The 16,890-nt window shown below is 40.6% G+C and overlaps 1 protein-coding gene across 2 annotated transcripts in view; it reads left to right on the top strand.

The window, feature by feature from the left end:
• Positions 1-12,332, top strand: part of MLC1 (modulator of VRAC current 1) — a 64,863-nt gene extending 52,531 nt beyond the window's left edge. The window contains exons 9-13 of one of the 2 annotated variants that reach the window (XM_075599832.1): positions 713-769; positions 1,703-1,825; positions 7,840-8,007; positions 9,201-9,269; positions 11,493-12,332. In XM_075599832.1, the coding sequence (XP_075455947.1) occupies positions 713-769; positions 1,703-1,825; positions 7,840-8,007; positions 9,201-9,233 (381 nt within the window). In that variant the 3' untranslated portion in view covers positions 9,234-9,269; positions 11,493-12,332. The remainder of the gene's footprint in view (positions 1-712; positions 770-1,702; positions 1,826-7,839; positions 8,008-9,200; positions 9,270-11,492) is intronic. The other variant, XM_075599831.1, reaches the window with a different exon arrangement.
• Positions 12,333-16,890: the final 4,558 nt, after the last annotated feature.

Below are 16,890 nucleotides of genomic sequence, written 5' to 3'. Positions count from 1 at the left end.
ACCCACAATGGTCACATTATGTACAGCATGACAAATATAGAGTTAGGATGCCTTACATTTGTATGAAATAATACAAGTTTATTAATAAAACTATATTATAAATATTGAAATGAAGAGAAAAAGTAAAAATAAAATAGACAAATGTCCATTGAAATACAGTGCAACCCCTGCACATCTATTTTCAGCATATTCCATTTGAAAACATCTATGCAAATACACAATTAAAAATAAATAATAATAATAATTGTTGTTAGGCCACCCTGATCCAACTCCTGTAATTGTCAGTGAGTTAATGGCACTATATGCTGCTCAATCTTGGATAATTACAGGGGCTGTATGGGATTATATACCAATTACTCCTGCGTCACTGATATTGGCAACCCTCATTCAGACTGGGACAGCAGTGACCGTTCATAGACACACAGGTATAGAGCAAGAAAAGTCAAAAGAAAACCACAATACAACTAACTGTGTACTGTAAGTTGCAAAAAAAGAAATTGAGTGTCTATGTAGGTAATTAGGTTTGCACAATTGCAGTAGAAATCCTTATCTTGACCAACAGAGTTTTGGAAATAGTCTGAAAATGAAAGTATATGAATATATGCATAAAGAAGTTGTTATCTATGGTCCTATACTGTACCTTTCTCTCTCATGAATATTGTTATGCTTGAGATTACTGTTGATGACTTAACAATATTTCGTTTTTTTTTAGTGTTTCCCCAGTGCGATTGCCAGTCATGTTGCAGCTGAATATCCCAGCAAATGCTTGGTAAGGACATCTGCCCTTGTATTTTGGAAGGAGCTATGCGATGAGCTAGGCTATGCAATGAGCTGCACCTTGATAACTCACTTTTTGCAACACGGCGAAATTCTCTGCAGTTTTGTATATTACTAGTTCATTAAAATGACACATTCACTTGTTTTAATCATTTGAAGGAGCAACTCGGGGCCAGTTGACCGTATTGGTAGTGTCACATTTTCTGAGTTTCACCACATATTTCAAGAAAGGTCTGCGATATGTCATAGTTTGCATTGGAAACATATTGGCAGATGAACACACATTTCTATTATTATTCATTTATAAGGCACCAAATATTCTGCAAGTACTACAGCAGGGGATGGCATGGACATGCATTCAGATAAAACTGATATCATTTAACAAACAAAACTATGAACACGTTTTCACATTATTCTGATACAATAGGTACTGAGGTCACTGTTTAGGGTACAATACAATCTAAGAGACCATAGCTATGTAATGCCCTCCATTAAAAAGATCAACTGTAAGACACAATAAGAGGGCTCCAAATGTTAACTGTTCTGCCATAGTCAAAGGTCCAGGCCCATATTCACTAAGCAGTGCTACGTCATAAAACATCTTGGTGACTATTAAAGTAAATAGGCCATAATTTGCCTCTCAGTGCAACATGGAGTAGCGCTGTTTAGTTATTATGGCCGTCAATGTCTTGACAGTTTTACAAGAAAACACAGGAAAGCATGTGACACCCCAAACCGTGTCCTTCGAAAAATCTTGTCCTGGACACATTATACACACCTTTCGTGTTTTAAAAGGAATGACATTATTGGAGTAATATAAGTTAGATATAAGTGATAGCTTTAGCTGGTTGAAAGTGTCATACAGTATTGCAGAATATTCATATTTGTGGGAACATCAGCTCATTTGCTGTTTTATGTATTGCAGGTGGAAGTTCTGATTGCTACCAGCAGTATAACTTCTCCATTACTGTTTACTGCTTCAGGCTATTTGTCTTTCAGCATTATAAGAACCATTGACATTTTTAAAACCTACCCACCAGCTGTTACAGTAGGTGCCCCATCCTCATTTTGGAAATATCCATTTATTGCTATTTTGTTGATGCATCTTTGTATATCGCTGCCTTCTCAAATAACACTGCACTCAGCAGAATAAACTAAATTTTAAGGAAAAAACAGCACTAACGCATATACACCATAGTAGAAGGTAAAGGAAAGGTTCCTTATAAACAGTGCTTCAGCAAAATGGGGTACAATGACAATGGTTGCTCAAAAATGTAAATAAACAGGTTAGGACAAGGTTAATTGAGTAATAAAGAGTATTGGACCCAGTGCATCATAAAGCAGGGAGTGGTATAAAAGAGTAATCTGTCTTTAGTGAGGACACATCTATAATGCTAGAAAAGCACCTCACCAGACTAGAAAAAATCTCTCTTACCTGCGGCACTGTTACTGGTCAGCAACTCCCCCTGAATCCATGAGTGGGGAGAATCAAACTCTTATTGAAACCTTGGTCCATTTTGTGCGTGCATCACGCTGAATAGGTAAGTATAATGAAGATTATCCAAGGATAGCAGCGGAGCACAGCTGAAGGATGGGGTCAACATCAGCAATGAAAGGGTTAAAATTCTTCTTTATTGAAACATGGTGCAGAGGGGGAGACAGCAAAAAACTCTAACGCGTTTCAGGCTATGCAGCCCTTTTTCTGCATAGCCTGAAACGCGTTAGAGTTTTTTGCTGTCTCCCCCTCTGCACCATGTTTCAATAAAGAAGAATTTTAACCCTTTCATTGCTGATGTTGACCCCATCCTTCAGCTGTGCTCCGCTGCTATCCTTGGATAATCTTCATTATGCATATACACCATATACCAAAATGTGAAGCTCAGTGTGATAAATACAAAATATATGTGAAAATGTAATTGTATCCACAATATATAAATGGGTTAAATTAAATATATAAGTGCAATAAATTATATATAATTTGGCAATCTATGACACAACTTAATTAAAACGATCCAATTGGTGATTTTAAACCACTACATGTGCAAATAATCATAAAATACCATGACGTGACAAATATTCACAATCAACTATTGAAAAATCAATTTCCTCACTTCCCCTGCAGCCAAAGAAGTACTGATTGTAAAGGAAATGACTGTTGAATAGTTAATTTCTTAGCGCATGGGATACAGTATGTTAGAATAAATGGATGACTTTAGAGAAAGGTATACGTATGCTAATTTCTTGGATGGAAAATATAATCTCCCGGAAGAGCCACTCCTCATGGCAACATAAAATATGGAAGAGAAGAAAGAATAGGACAAAAACATTGCGTAATATTAATATTGCCTTTATAAATAAAAACGATTCAGTAGCCTGATTCCATTAAACTCACAATTTAAAAAAAAATGTAAAGCAGCGTTTTAGGAACAGTGGCTTAGCAAGCACAGCAGTCCCCACCACACCACTGTGACCCGATCACTGCTACTCCCGCATCACGTGCCCGTCTCGCGATACTACGGCTCTCCTGATCTCAGGATGTTGGTAAGTGGCAGTGATCGGGACACTGGTCACTGCGACACGTATTCACAGTTCTTTGTGATCTTTCGGCTCACCGGATTGATTGCGCGTTTTCAGTCAGTTACAGAATTTGCATTGGCCGGAGCAGTTGTACTTAGAGCACATTCCTGGGGATGTAGCAGTGATCGGGTCACAGTGGTGTGGTGGGGACTGCTGTGCTTGCTAAGCCACTGTTCCTAAAACGCTGCTTTACATTTTTTTTTTTTTTAATGTGAGTTTAATGGAATCAGGCTACTGAATCGTTTTTATTTATAAAGGCAATATTAATATTACGCAATGTTTTGTCCTTTTCTTTGTTCCATATTCTATGTGCCCATGGGAGGAGTGGATCTGCCTGGAGATCGTGTTTTCCACCTGTAAGGTTCTTGCCAGTTAAAATGGGGAGGGGACCTCAGGTTGTCCCGGGCACCTGTAATGTTCTTAAACTCAATACGGGCCAGGGACCTGCCGTGACTGGAATCAGTGTTGCTCTACCCGGGGAGACTTAACCACGCCCTGGGCTGTTGGACCTCGATCTGATGACGTACGAGCGCTCGGGAAATGAAGAAAGAGACAGAGAGTGATTCTAATTCTTCATCTCAACTTTATTACAGAAAAGCAATACTATTTATACAGGAAAATAAAGTGTTAATTAGGGGCGTAACAATATTAGCATATTACTAAAATGACAGCCTAGCTGGGAATTTTCCACTCATACACATTATCTACAGTATAGCCTTGGTTTCTGTAAGCAAAACTTGCGGCCAAGCCGATTCAAAGAAAACACAGAACTGGTGTCCAGACAACAGAACAGTGCTGTTTTTCTGACAATAACTAGCGAAAGCTGATAAAACGGCCTGCATGTTTGGAGGTTGTTTCTTGCGTACATATATCACTTAGTTCAGGGAAAAGTTCAGGCAGAATGGTTAAGACAAAATGGAGGTCTGGCTTTTACTTTTAACCCTTTCACCATCCATTATCTGCGATGCCGATTACCATCCAAAAAAATGGCATACGTATACCTTTAAAGTCATCCATTTATTCTAACATATCCCATGCACTAAAGAATGAAACTATTGAATAGAATAAATTAAAGCAATGTTCACTTTTCTAGCTGATGCATTAGACATCATAAGCACAAACCTCCAAATAGGGGTTAACGTGCCGCGATCCTATGTTTACTACTGTTCAAGTTAATGTCAGTTAACACACGGTTGTGCGATAACACATATCAGAGGCTGGTAAATCCCGGTGGGCAAAACTCTGATGCGAAAGAATCACACCAGATTTATAAAATGTCAAACTACAATTGCTTTCAATAAGATTCCCTTTTTTTATGGAAATGGTGCTGTATTTTGTACTGGTTTGGATCCACTTTTAAGAAGTAACCCACCCATTATAGTCTGGGAAATTACATGAAAATGAGCACTGTGTCACCTTTTGCTTAAAATCCATTTTAACATGGACACCTATCAGCGTATACCTGCCATATTACACAACTTTTCAGCACAGCCTGGGTTAAAGAACTGCATAGCCAGTAAACCTACTCACAGACAGCTGTTTCGACTTTTTGGATCTCATCAGTGTGACGTTGATTATATCACATGTATATTCATATTATTTATATATAAAATGTTGTACCAGGAAATACCAGGAAATAATACATTGCGTGTTACCTCTCGTTTTCCAGTATGTCTCGGGCACAGAGTTATGATAACAGTACATGGTTACATTAAATTAACAGGGTTATACATTATATTTAAAGACACTGCACGAACTGTTAAAGATAATATATGTTATGGGCATGTGTAAAAGATACAGACCATATTCAAATGTGAGACCGCTTTAGTTTTTAAAGACTTTAGATTGGTTGCGGCTTTGGGAGTCTCCGGTAGATTGTTCCAGTTGTGAGGTGCACGGTAGGAGGAGGAGGAGCGGCTGGATACTTTGTTGAACCTTGGGAGCGTGATATTGATATGTGATGGTCTATACCAAGTGACTGAATATAATTCCCAATCTTGAGGCCAGACTTTTTTATCGTCCACTTTTTATGTTTAATACATTTTTTTTGCTTATTCTGCAACAGACATTTAGTTTTACTGTAGTTCATGAAATAGATAAAAGATGTATTTCATCTGTTCACAAATAAATGATCCTTAGTTTCTTTCCATTAATTAGTTTGGTGCTGTTTTCTAACATTACCTGGAAGTTTACAGTTGCCATTGCAGGTCCGCTATTGGCCGCTTGTGTTTCACCACTTCAGGTTACTATAGCAACCACTTACTATGTAAGGAAGGAACATGGCTCTGTTTCTTTTAACCCAGAAGAAGCTGCTTGACCGGCGAAACGTGCGTTGGGTAAACCAGGGGTGCGCAAACTTATTTTCATGCGCCCCCCTGTCTCCTCTCTTTCGGCTCGCGCCCCCTCTTCCCGCACGGCCCCGGCGTCAAATGACGTAGCAGGGTCGTCTGACGTCACGTTGCCATAGTAACGATTGCCATGGAGACGCGTCGTTGGAACGAAGGTAAGTAAACTAGTTACAGAGGCCTCACGCGATCCCCGGCATTTATTTTAAATGCCTTTGGGGAAGCGTGGGGCCTCTGTAACACCCGTGCTATCCCCCCCGCCCCCCCCCCCCCGCAGACAATCTAGCGCCCCCCAATTTGCGCACCGCTGGGGTAAAAGACGTGACTCATCACTATACGCGATCACGTTGTCTGGGAGGAGCCAATATGGTGTAGCAGTTATCGGGAAGCCCGACTGCCCTGCATTTTGAGATTCTATGATCTTAAGGAGGGCTATTACTTGTTCTCTACTCTCAACACTTTTATCCCTGCTCTCAAAAATTGCAAAATTCTCTTCACCCATTTTTGCACATAGAATATGTACCAGTGTAAACTTGATAGAATTTTCTGGCATTAAATTAGGATACTGTAAGTGAATGTGAATGGGCAAAGGATACATTGTTATTTTGGGCAATTTTTGCTCTTGTAGTTTCTCTGTGAACATTATTTCCTCTGCACTTTAACCATTTCTGTCAGTGAGGCTGTATTTGTAACAACCTACAGCAGATATTCCCAGACTATGTTAGCCTTAAATATAGGCTAATTTTTAAAGGGCACTATTTAGCATTTTCATTGTATTATTAGTTTTTGTAATTATATATATTTAAAAAAATGCAATTAGAAGTTAAGTTTCATTCTGTATCACTATTCACTGCTACATAAAGCAACAAAACATGTAGCACTTCATGATTTTTATTTTTTTTCATTACAGGATTGAAGCAGGGGGTCTCTCCGGAGCTGAATGGTGTTCATCTCAGCTCCAGGGACCCCCTGCTGCCAGAAATTCTAACCTCCATAGGGGGTGCCAGTATCTCTGTGGCATTTAAATGTCCCGGTCACACAGGCCAATAGGAAGCCGCAAGGGTTGACGTCACGGCTCCATATTGGCCCGCGTGATGCAGGACATTTAAACGCTGCCATTATGTTAGGCCTACAGTTCTCTGGCTGCAGATACCGACACCTCCTACGAAGGTACATATCTCTGAAAGCAGGGGGCCCCCGGAGCTTCAATCATGTAATAATAATAATAATAAAAAAAACATGTATTGCTACATGTTCTGTTGCATTAAAGCCAGATACTATTACAAGTTTTTTTTACTATAGTTTAGTGTTCAGTATGTAATACATTGGAGTGATTTATATTCAAGGATGACTTTCTCTTCTATGTACTTGTAGTCCCTGTTCCCCACTCTACCGGAGATCTGGTAACTACATGGGTGTATTCTGATGCTGTTAGCTCACCTGAGGTTCTTACAGGACCTTTGAGGGCTCCGCTGGTGTTGTATGGGAGCAGCAACAGGACAGGCTTTTCCTTCTTAGGGTGCAGCGCCTCCATCCCATGAGGGTCCTGGCAGATGCGGGATTGGTCCCCACAGGCACACACTCTTCCCCAAATAATACACAGGGTTGTGGGTACAACTGGATCTTTATTCAGACAACAGCTAGTCCTCCTCCACAGTCCATGGAGTAGACCCCAGAGCCTTGAGGCCTCAGAAGCCTCTCCTCAGGTCCCTGACGGGGCAAGGGTATTCACTCCCACTTCTCTCAGGGATGGAAGACACACACACAATTTTGTGGAGGGCTTGCTTTTATACCCGGGGGAGGGGCTTGTAACCCCGCTCCATAACAGGGCAGGTCCAGGTACTGACAGGCATCACACCATCTGCATGTGACCCAGTCAGTACCCTCCCCAGGTATGACACTCCAACTGGCGGTTAGACCTGCCCCTGGATATGGCAACATTGTACCCATCCAGGCTGCAACTGCAGGCTAGGCCCTGAGCAGGAGTTTAACCCCAACACTGCCTGTTCCTATCAGTACTTCTAGTGTTGAGACTAGTGGAAAGGCTATAGCCAGGGGCACTAGGCTACATAGTTTTTTTTTAGATACATCTTTATGACTATGTATTTTTGACACATTGAATGTTTCTTTTTCATTTTAGCAGTTTTATGATGTTCTTCTATTACTTCTGATGCTGATCTTGCTGGTGCAGGCTTTGCTTACCAGTGCCACTGCCATACAATGTGTACACTACAAGTCACAAATGAAGATGTACAATTCATCCTGGAACATATCACCTTTGAATACGCAGGATTACAGAAATAATGAAGTGAGTGCCACCTAGGCAGATAAATATTAAGAGATGTAGCCAATGTATTTTCACCTGTTATTGTGCAGTGCGGCACTAAATCACACAATAGAAATCAATTGCGATAACGTGTTAAAACACGAGCCACTGGTAACTTCGTATGTATGTATGTACGTATGTATATATTTATTTAAGGAGAAGCTGACTAAAAGCGCTGACTCTGTAAACAATGATACTGAGTTTGAAGTAGGTGAACCTGGTTCAATTCCTCGTGTCAGCACCATGTGACCTTGGGCAAGTCACTTTATCTCCCTGTGCCTCAGGAACCAAAATCATAGATTGTAAGCTCATCTGGGCAGGGACCTGTGCCTGTAACAATTCCTATGTGCTGCGTAACCCGCACTATACTGTACTGTAATTGTCAAGCGCTTTGAGTCCCATTGGGAAAAAAGCGCTATATGTAATAAAGTTATTACATAGTGCTTCACAGTAGTAATACACGTGACATAATAATATAACACATAATAGGAATAAGCATAAAAGTAACAATAGGAAAAGGAGCCCCAGTCCCGAAGAGCTTACAATCTAAGTGGTAAGTAGGGAGAACTTACAGAGACAGTAGTTATCATGCAATAACTTGCGATTATTGGCTGCAATAATGTTGGCTATATCTGTAAATCACACATGAAACCTTTAATATACTCGTATGACTCTAATCAATATGATCTGGGGCGGTCTTTCCCGTGCTGGAGAAGAGATAACCACAGCTAATTCAATTAAGGCCTGTAGTTTTAGTTTGTCTCTTCCTTGCCCATGGTAATGTAATGTATTATGGGAAAACCAGGCCGGGTCTGAGGGAGGGTACTCAGCGTACAACTGAAACAACTCCACAGTCTCAATTTCCATGTGTTCAAACGGAAATACTTTCAAGTATCATTCCATAAAACTTGCTCTCTCTCTTTTTTTTTTTAAAGACTTTATTTACCAAGATTTAACCTATTAAACGTATCACTGCTATCAGTTCACTGTGGCCATACTGTATGTGAAACTATACCTGTCCTAGCGACCTAAAAAATGTTCCTTCATCTTTTTCGTACCATCTTTAAGCATCTAGGGGCCTTTGTACCAAGTGTTGCAAATAGCTTTTTTGGAGCAAAATTAGCGCTTGTGTGCTTCTCTGTGCTAACCTGATATTTCTCCATCTGTGCCAGCAGCATCAAAACCACAACTATGCGTCATATGTGTGAAGTGTCATAACGACATACGACGCACATTTTATGAAGGTCTGTACTACTTATTAGCACTAAAATGTTGACTCCCAAAACAGATTTATATATGATCTTAGTTACGAAGTCCCCTAATGTTATCTAGTTTATTTTTCACGCTAACAATACTTGTCTAATGCAGCAATACTCTCCAAATAGTTTTTTTTTCTTCTAGTTCTCTATCAAGCCTCATTGCCCAGCTAACACACCATGTGCATTGTATTGTTTTAGTGTACATTTAGTTTGAGATTTTTTTGCAGACCTTCATAACACCCGTTAGACCAGGTTGGAAACATACACTGCACATAAGTAACAGATTTGTTCAAAGGAACACATCAGGAATAGTAACGCTCTGACTTTTTTGTTGCAGAAGAAAAAATAGTAATACAATCTTATGTTAGGTTTTAAAAGGAGCAATCCAAGCTGTTTTTTTTCCTCTTTATATACAGAATTGAAGCAATTGGTCTCTGGAGCTGAACTCCGATAATTTCAGCTGCGGGGACTCCCTGGTCCAGAGATACTCACCTTCAAAAAGGGTGCCGGTATCTCTTTTGCAGTTAAAAGCTCCCGCGTCACATGAGCTAATAGGAAGCCGCACCAGGTGACATCACGGCGTCCTATTGGCCTGCAGGCCACGGAAGCTTTGAAAATCAGCCATAAAATTGGAACTTTCTACAATTGGAACTGTTTGTATATGTGCATTTAACATCAAAGTTACCTACCATCTTTACCAGTCTTCCTAGGAGGACTGTGTGATCATAGTCTTTCAATAGGCACACACATATCAGAGACTCCATTAACCTAAACGGTTACATTCATCTATCCTATTAAGGATACAGCATCCACTCAAATCCATTTTATCTCTTTCTTATTTCCCACTATTTTTCAGTGGTCAAATGTTGTCTGATTTTTATTACATTTTCACAATTATACAGTATATGCCAGTGTTTCCCAACTCCAGTCCGCAGGGAACCCCAACAGGTCAGGTCTTAAGGATATCCCTGCTCCAGCACAGGTGGCTCAGTCAAAATGACTGAGCCGCTGATTGACCCACCTGTGCTAGAGCAGGGATATCCTTTAAGACCTGACCTGTTGGGGTTCCCTGAGGACTGGAGTTGGGAAACACTGATATATGCAATTAGGAGTGTGCACTCATCAATTTGTTTTTTTTCACATGTGTTTTTAGGAATTGGTTATTCCTTGATGAGCTGCCTTTCCCACCTGCTTTTACTTATATATCTTTATTCCGCCAGCCAAAGTTCCGATAATAAATCTCTATTTATGGTCTATGTTATCCCATACTTCTTGCATACACTAATACATCATATTGTATATTTTGTGTGCTGGTTTAATTTGTTTTTTACACACACACGCACACACACGCACACTAGTAGATGCCGGGTGCATACTATTAACAAGTATAGAAAAATTGCAGGTATATTTATATATAAATATATATATATATGTTTGTCTTTAAGGAGTTTCAGTACTATCCTACAGCAGGTAGGACACCACCGCTCCCTTTTAACCCATGTATGTTTATTTGTATTTGTGATTAATACATTTTGTTACTTTTGTATGCTAGAGTGCTATCAGGGGATTCTCTTTTTTCTGTGTTGGTTTTCATGTTATTCCCATCCCCAGCACCGCCAGTGGTGTTATTACTTACACCTCATTGAACTGGTTTTAGCACAGTTTATTGATATAGGTCTGTTGCAGGCTTCTTTGTGTATCATATATATATATATGTATACAGTATATATATATATACTGTATATATCTGCTTGGATTGCCTCTCTTTAAAGGAGTCATCAACCAATATACTGCACTTGGTTTACTTGGTTTAAGATTCACCAAGAAAGTACCAAGATGGTACCTGATTATTTTATTAACGTATTAATTCAGGATAGGCCTCCAAGAAATCTATTTGCAACATGCCCCTACTGGCATTAAATGTATTACTACTGGCATTAAATGTATTACTACTGGCATTAAATGTATTACTACTGGCATTAAATGTATTACTACTGGCATTAAATGTATTACTACTGGCATTAAATGTATTACTAAATTGACATCTATATTCTGTACAAACTCTAAATATGGCATAGACAATGTGAGAGGTGTTTGCAAATATAAACTGGACAATATATTTCAATGATGAATCTTTGTTTCTTTATTCTGTGTAGAGTGACTGAGTTAGTCGGCAAAAAAACATATATTTTTTTTTTTTTTTCGCAGGTTTCCGACAACACTATGAGGGATTTTGACAAAGACAAAGCATGGAAAGCTGTGATGGTGCAGATGGCACAATAATAATATATAATAATAATAGCATGATTTCTGTCTGTGAGTCCAATATTAATTTAGCAATCAAATACTGAACGAGCCATTTGCTAGACTTGACGTTTAGTCAGGCAGTGTGGAAAATACATAGAGCACTACTTTTCCACTAGTACGCAGGGATGTGGGGAGGTGAATTGTAGGTCATGCAAACATTGCTACTTATTGTAGTCCGTGTTAAGAAGCTCTTGTGCACAACGGCTCCATAAAATTACTCATTCCTATATTTTTGCCGTTAATAAGGGGTTAAAATAATCCTTAACCGTTTCGGTGCAGTTTGATGTAGCTACTACATCAGGTGTGGTCAACTTTAGTCCTCAAGGGCTACCAACAGGTCAGGTTTTCAGGATATCCCTGCTTCGGCACAGGTGGCTCAATCAGCGGCCATTTTGTTTTGAATTACCTGGGTGTATCGGGCGAGGCTATCACCCACAGGAGCACGCCACAGCTTGTCAGACCATTGGCTATATCTGTATCTAAAAATGTTTTCACCTGGCTGCACCCGTATACACTTTTGAGCCACAGCATCTCAAAATGTCTGCTACTTCTGTTGCTTATAGTGATAGCTGTATGTGAACGGTATGTAGAACAATGCAGTTCAGCAATGCACCGCATCTGTAATACTCATAGAAAGACTATTACAGTACATAATAGAACGGAAGTAAGCATAAGTTCTGACTGCATTTTACTTTATAAAACACTAGCTGATATACCCGGCGTTGCCCGGGCGTGGAAGGGTAGGGGGCATGGAGTGGAAGGGGGGGGGGGGGGCAAAGGGCAGGGAGGGGGGGGGCAAAGGGCAGGGAGGGGGGGGGGGCAAAGGGCAGGGAGGGGGGGGGGCAAAGGGCAGGGAGGGGGGGACTCAATCCCCCCACACACACAATCCCTCCCCCCCCACACACACACACAATCCCCCCCCCCACACACACAATCCCCCCCCCCCACACACACACACAATCCCCCCCCCACACACACAATCACACAATCCCCACACTCAACCCCCCCCCCACACACACACACACAATCCCCCCCCACACACAATCCCCCCACACACACACACACAATCCCCCCCCACACACACACTTCCCCCACCCCCCACACACACACACTCAATCCCCTCCACCCCCCACACTCAATCACTCCCCCCCCCCCCACCACCACCAACACACACACACACTTAATCAGTCCACAATTTCACCTGGGGCAACATGCTCCGATCCCCCAACCCCCCATGCTGCTGAAAACGGGAAGCAGACAGGAAAAGGAGGGGCTGTCTGTGTGCTGAGAGAAGCCCCGCCCCCTCTGCAAGACACAGACATAGAAGCAGCAGCACGGAGCGCCCGTGCACAGCTCTGCCCGCCCCCAGGTTTCCCTGCAAGCTGCTCGCGCCCCCCTACATAATCGTGCGCCCCCCCTACCTAGTGTGTGTGTGTGAGTGTGTGTGTGTGTGTGTGTGTGTGTGTGTGTGTGTGTGTGTGTGTGTGTGTGTGTGTGTGTGTGTGTTTGGCCCGTCACTCCGCCTCAGGCCAATGAGAGGTGTGCGGGGGCGGGCGGCCCAAGGGACCAATGAGATTTCCCCTAGGGACACCGGACATCCAGACAGGCATACAGTGCTTTCACTAATATAGTATAAGATACAGAACCCCTGTAAGCTCATATTGAACCCCCAAAATAACCACAACATACATACATTATATATATATATATATATATATATATATGTGTATGTGTGTCAAAAGGGAGTGCTACTGAGCATAGCAATATATATATTTCAAATCAAATACTCTATTGTCTATTTGTGTCGATGGATGTAGCACTGGGCTCTGTCTGTGTTTCATGTTTTGTCTCAGATTTTAAATATGCATTTTACTTTATAAAAAAAATACTGAATGTAAATATACATGTCACCTTGAAACTGATGTTTTTTTCCATAAGCTTCACTTTTAGAGGATGCAAGCAGGCGTATATGTAGAAATACATGTATGTAAAATAGGTAGCTATTGCAGGTTTGCACAACATTATGCTATTTATATAAGTAGATTGGTCAAAATTCATATTTAGGCCACCTTAAATAGCATAGGAATAGGAAATTGTCCTGTATATTATACCAAACACCATAAATAATGTGCGCTCACTAAACTAAATCAAATATATAAAATATATATATATATGTGTATAAATATAACTTTGATACATTCTTAATTACTTTAAAATACATTTGCAATAGCACTTCCCAGAGAGGAGAGAGAGGGAGAGAATGTACAGAAAAGAGTTATGGTAAATAAAAAGGTGACACAACCCCATGACCATACAAAGAACAGTAATGATACAAAAATACTTACGAGCACATTCACAGGTATAAAACAGGCCTCGAAACCTGCCTTACCCCATAATCAAACAGCATACAGTTCTGCCATTACAGCCAGGGATTCTGGGTAATGCATGCAAATGATCACTCTTAGGAGCCTGTATGCCAAGTGTCGCAAATGGCATTTTTTGCGTAAAATTGATGCACACAGATTTCAAATGTAAATGTGTGCGCCTATGTGTTAATTTTCTTTTTCTTAATGTGTGCCTTTAAGCGGCAATCCAAGCAGCCATCTTTTGTCTCCCTCCCAAGCTGTAGCCCATGGGACGTGCCCGCACATCCCAGGCGGTAGTTACACCACTGAGCAGGGAGTCGCCGGAGCTGAACCCCATTAATTTCAGCTCTGGGGACCCCCTGCTTCCCAAGACACTTACCTCTGTAGGTAGTGCCAGTAGCCGCTCCGGCTCTCTAGCTGGATTCATATAATGGCTGATTTTCAAAGCTCCCGTGGGCCAATAGGAAGTCGTGATGTCATCCGGTGTGGCTTCCTATTGGCCTACATGATGTGGGAGCTTTAAACTTTGCCGCGATACCAGCACCCCTTTGGAGGTTTGAATCTCGGGAAGCAGGGGGTCCCTGGACCTGAAATGAATGGGGTTCAGGTCCAGAGACCTCTACTTCAATCCTATGTAAAACATAATCACAATCATCCCACAGAAATGGAGTGTGCTTTGCGCAGAGATATGAATGGCATGGACTAAAAAACTGCATCTGGGGAAAAAACAAAACACTAAGTCGAACGTGTGTCAAAATCGTCCAAGTTGAACTGAGCGTAAACCCTGAAAAAGTCTGTTTATATTGTTAGAGGAGAATTAAGTTGCCAAGTATCATACAAAAATGTATTTGACGCAGCACTGAATGTTTCATCATTCAACTTTAAAAAAAAGTATTATTTTTACAGTATTTCCATTATAAATAATCTTACACTAATCATTTTTATTTGCGATCACTAAAACGAACAATGCACATGATATTGTTTTAATGTCAATTGTATCAATCAGGTATTCAGTGCATCAAAATAAATGTCAAACAATGAACTATGCCTGTATGAAGTCTTCGTACAGTTCATACAATGCACCAGGCTTGAACACTTTTCAGCACTAGAATTTTAACGCACAAAAAAATGCAGATATGATCTTAATACAAGGCCCCATGGTGCGTCAGTTTGTTCCTCTTACCTGCTTTAACATGGATCCATTTAAGCTTATGTCTAATGTATCAGAGAGCTTTTAAAGCAAAGCCTGGTTCAAGTAAGCACACACGTGTAAAACGTGTATTAAAGGCCAATAACTTTGTATTCTTCCGTTTATCTGTACTGCTTCCAAAAAACAGATCTCTTTATGTCTTTTTCAATATGTGGGAATTATTTCTTTTTCATGTTGTCCTTGTTTCTTTTGTATATGAAAAATGTTTGTAACCAACATGTGGATTTATATGTAAAAAATATGTAAGTACAACCATCTTTACCCGACTCCTGTGTTTGCTTTGTTATGTACTTAATTAATATTAAAAAAAATAGGGATCACGGTTTTAGTTTTTGATGGAAGGAAAAAAAAAAAAACACCACCAATCATCTTGCACTTTGTTAAAATCGATAAAAAAACGCAAATTAAGTCTTATTAGGTTTTCACCTCTTGTAGCGGCCCAGCCACGGTTAGGGGACACAAGGGCTTACGGAGACTAAAATTAGCAATAAAATGTGTCCGTTTCTTTTCCATTGTCAATATTGATGCACAGATTTTTGAAGTGAAACTTCTTTGCCGGCAGATGCACTTACTGAAAATTCCATTGGCACAAATCTCCTTCATGGAGATGGAAGTGTCGGTGGAAGTGACATCATTGTATTTTGTAGCCTTCTGGGAGTTGTAAGTTTGGGGGCCGGATGCATGTTCCTCCACGCATGCGCATGAGTATGAATCGAGTAACAGATCTCTCGTCAAGACTAGCTGGAGGCGACACACAGCCACAACAACACTCCAGATCTGCTTGCTGAAATTATAAAGGACTTGGCGAATCAAAGCTATGCCTTTCAGTAAAAAAGAGCAAGTGTTGCGCTGGACATCCCAAAAATATTACAATAGAGACAATAAAGCCCACACAATGCTGGCTAGGCGTATCAAAAATGCAGCCACAGAACAAAACATACAGGCAATACGCCTAGCAGATGGATCATTTACTTACGACCCAGTCCAGATAGTGAATCAGTTCCACAATTTCTATCAAACACTATATGATTCTGAAGAAAGTAGGCCTCATGGGGAACAACATACCAAACTAAACAAATATTTAGACACCTGCTACCTACCTAAGGTCAAAATGAGCCAGAGGACAATCCTCAATGAATCAATCCCTATTGAGGAGGTAGGTCTAGCTATGAAGGAGCTAAAAAACCGCCTGGTCCGGACCGTTTCTCCGGAGCCTAATAAAAAAAATTTTGCCTTACCTTTTCCCTTACCTGGTAATCATGTTAAAAAAAATTTCAAAAAAGGAGCAATATTACCACAAACAATGGCTACAGCCAATATTATACTGATCTTGAAAAAAGACAAAGGTTACACAAATTGCGCCAGTTATTGGCCAATATCCCTCTTAAATACTGACATTAAATGATATGCCAAGGTTCTGGCGAGCTGCCTGAAACTTTGTATGGCATATCTAATCCATCATGACCAAGTGGGTTTTGTTCTCTCAAAACATGCCCAAGACAATGTCCATAGGACCCTCAACCTAATTCACAAAGCAGATATTGAAAAGACTCCTTGCATGATACTCTCATTTGATGCGGAAAAAGCTTTTGATAGGTTAGACTGGCAATTTATTTTCAGAATACTGATAAAGATGAGATTCTGAGGCCCTTCTCAAAGGTATACAGGCCCTGTATCACGTCCCATGTGCCCAGGTTAAGAACGCACACCTACCGTCAGACAC

This window comes from Ascaphus truei, chromosome 5 (genome assembly GCF_040206685.1).
Source record: "Ascaphus truei isolate aAscTru1 chromosome 5, aAscTru1.hap1, whole genome shotgun sequence".
Classification (NCBI taxonomy): domain Eukaryota; kingdom Metazoa; phylum Chordata; class Amphibia; order Anura; family Ascaphidae; genus Ascaphus; species Ascaphus truei.
This window is presented reverse-complemented; position numbering and strand designations above follow the sequence as displayed.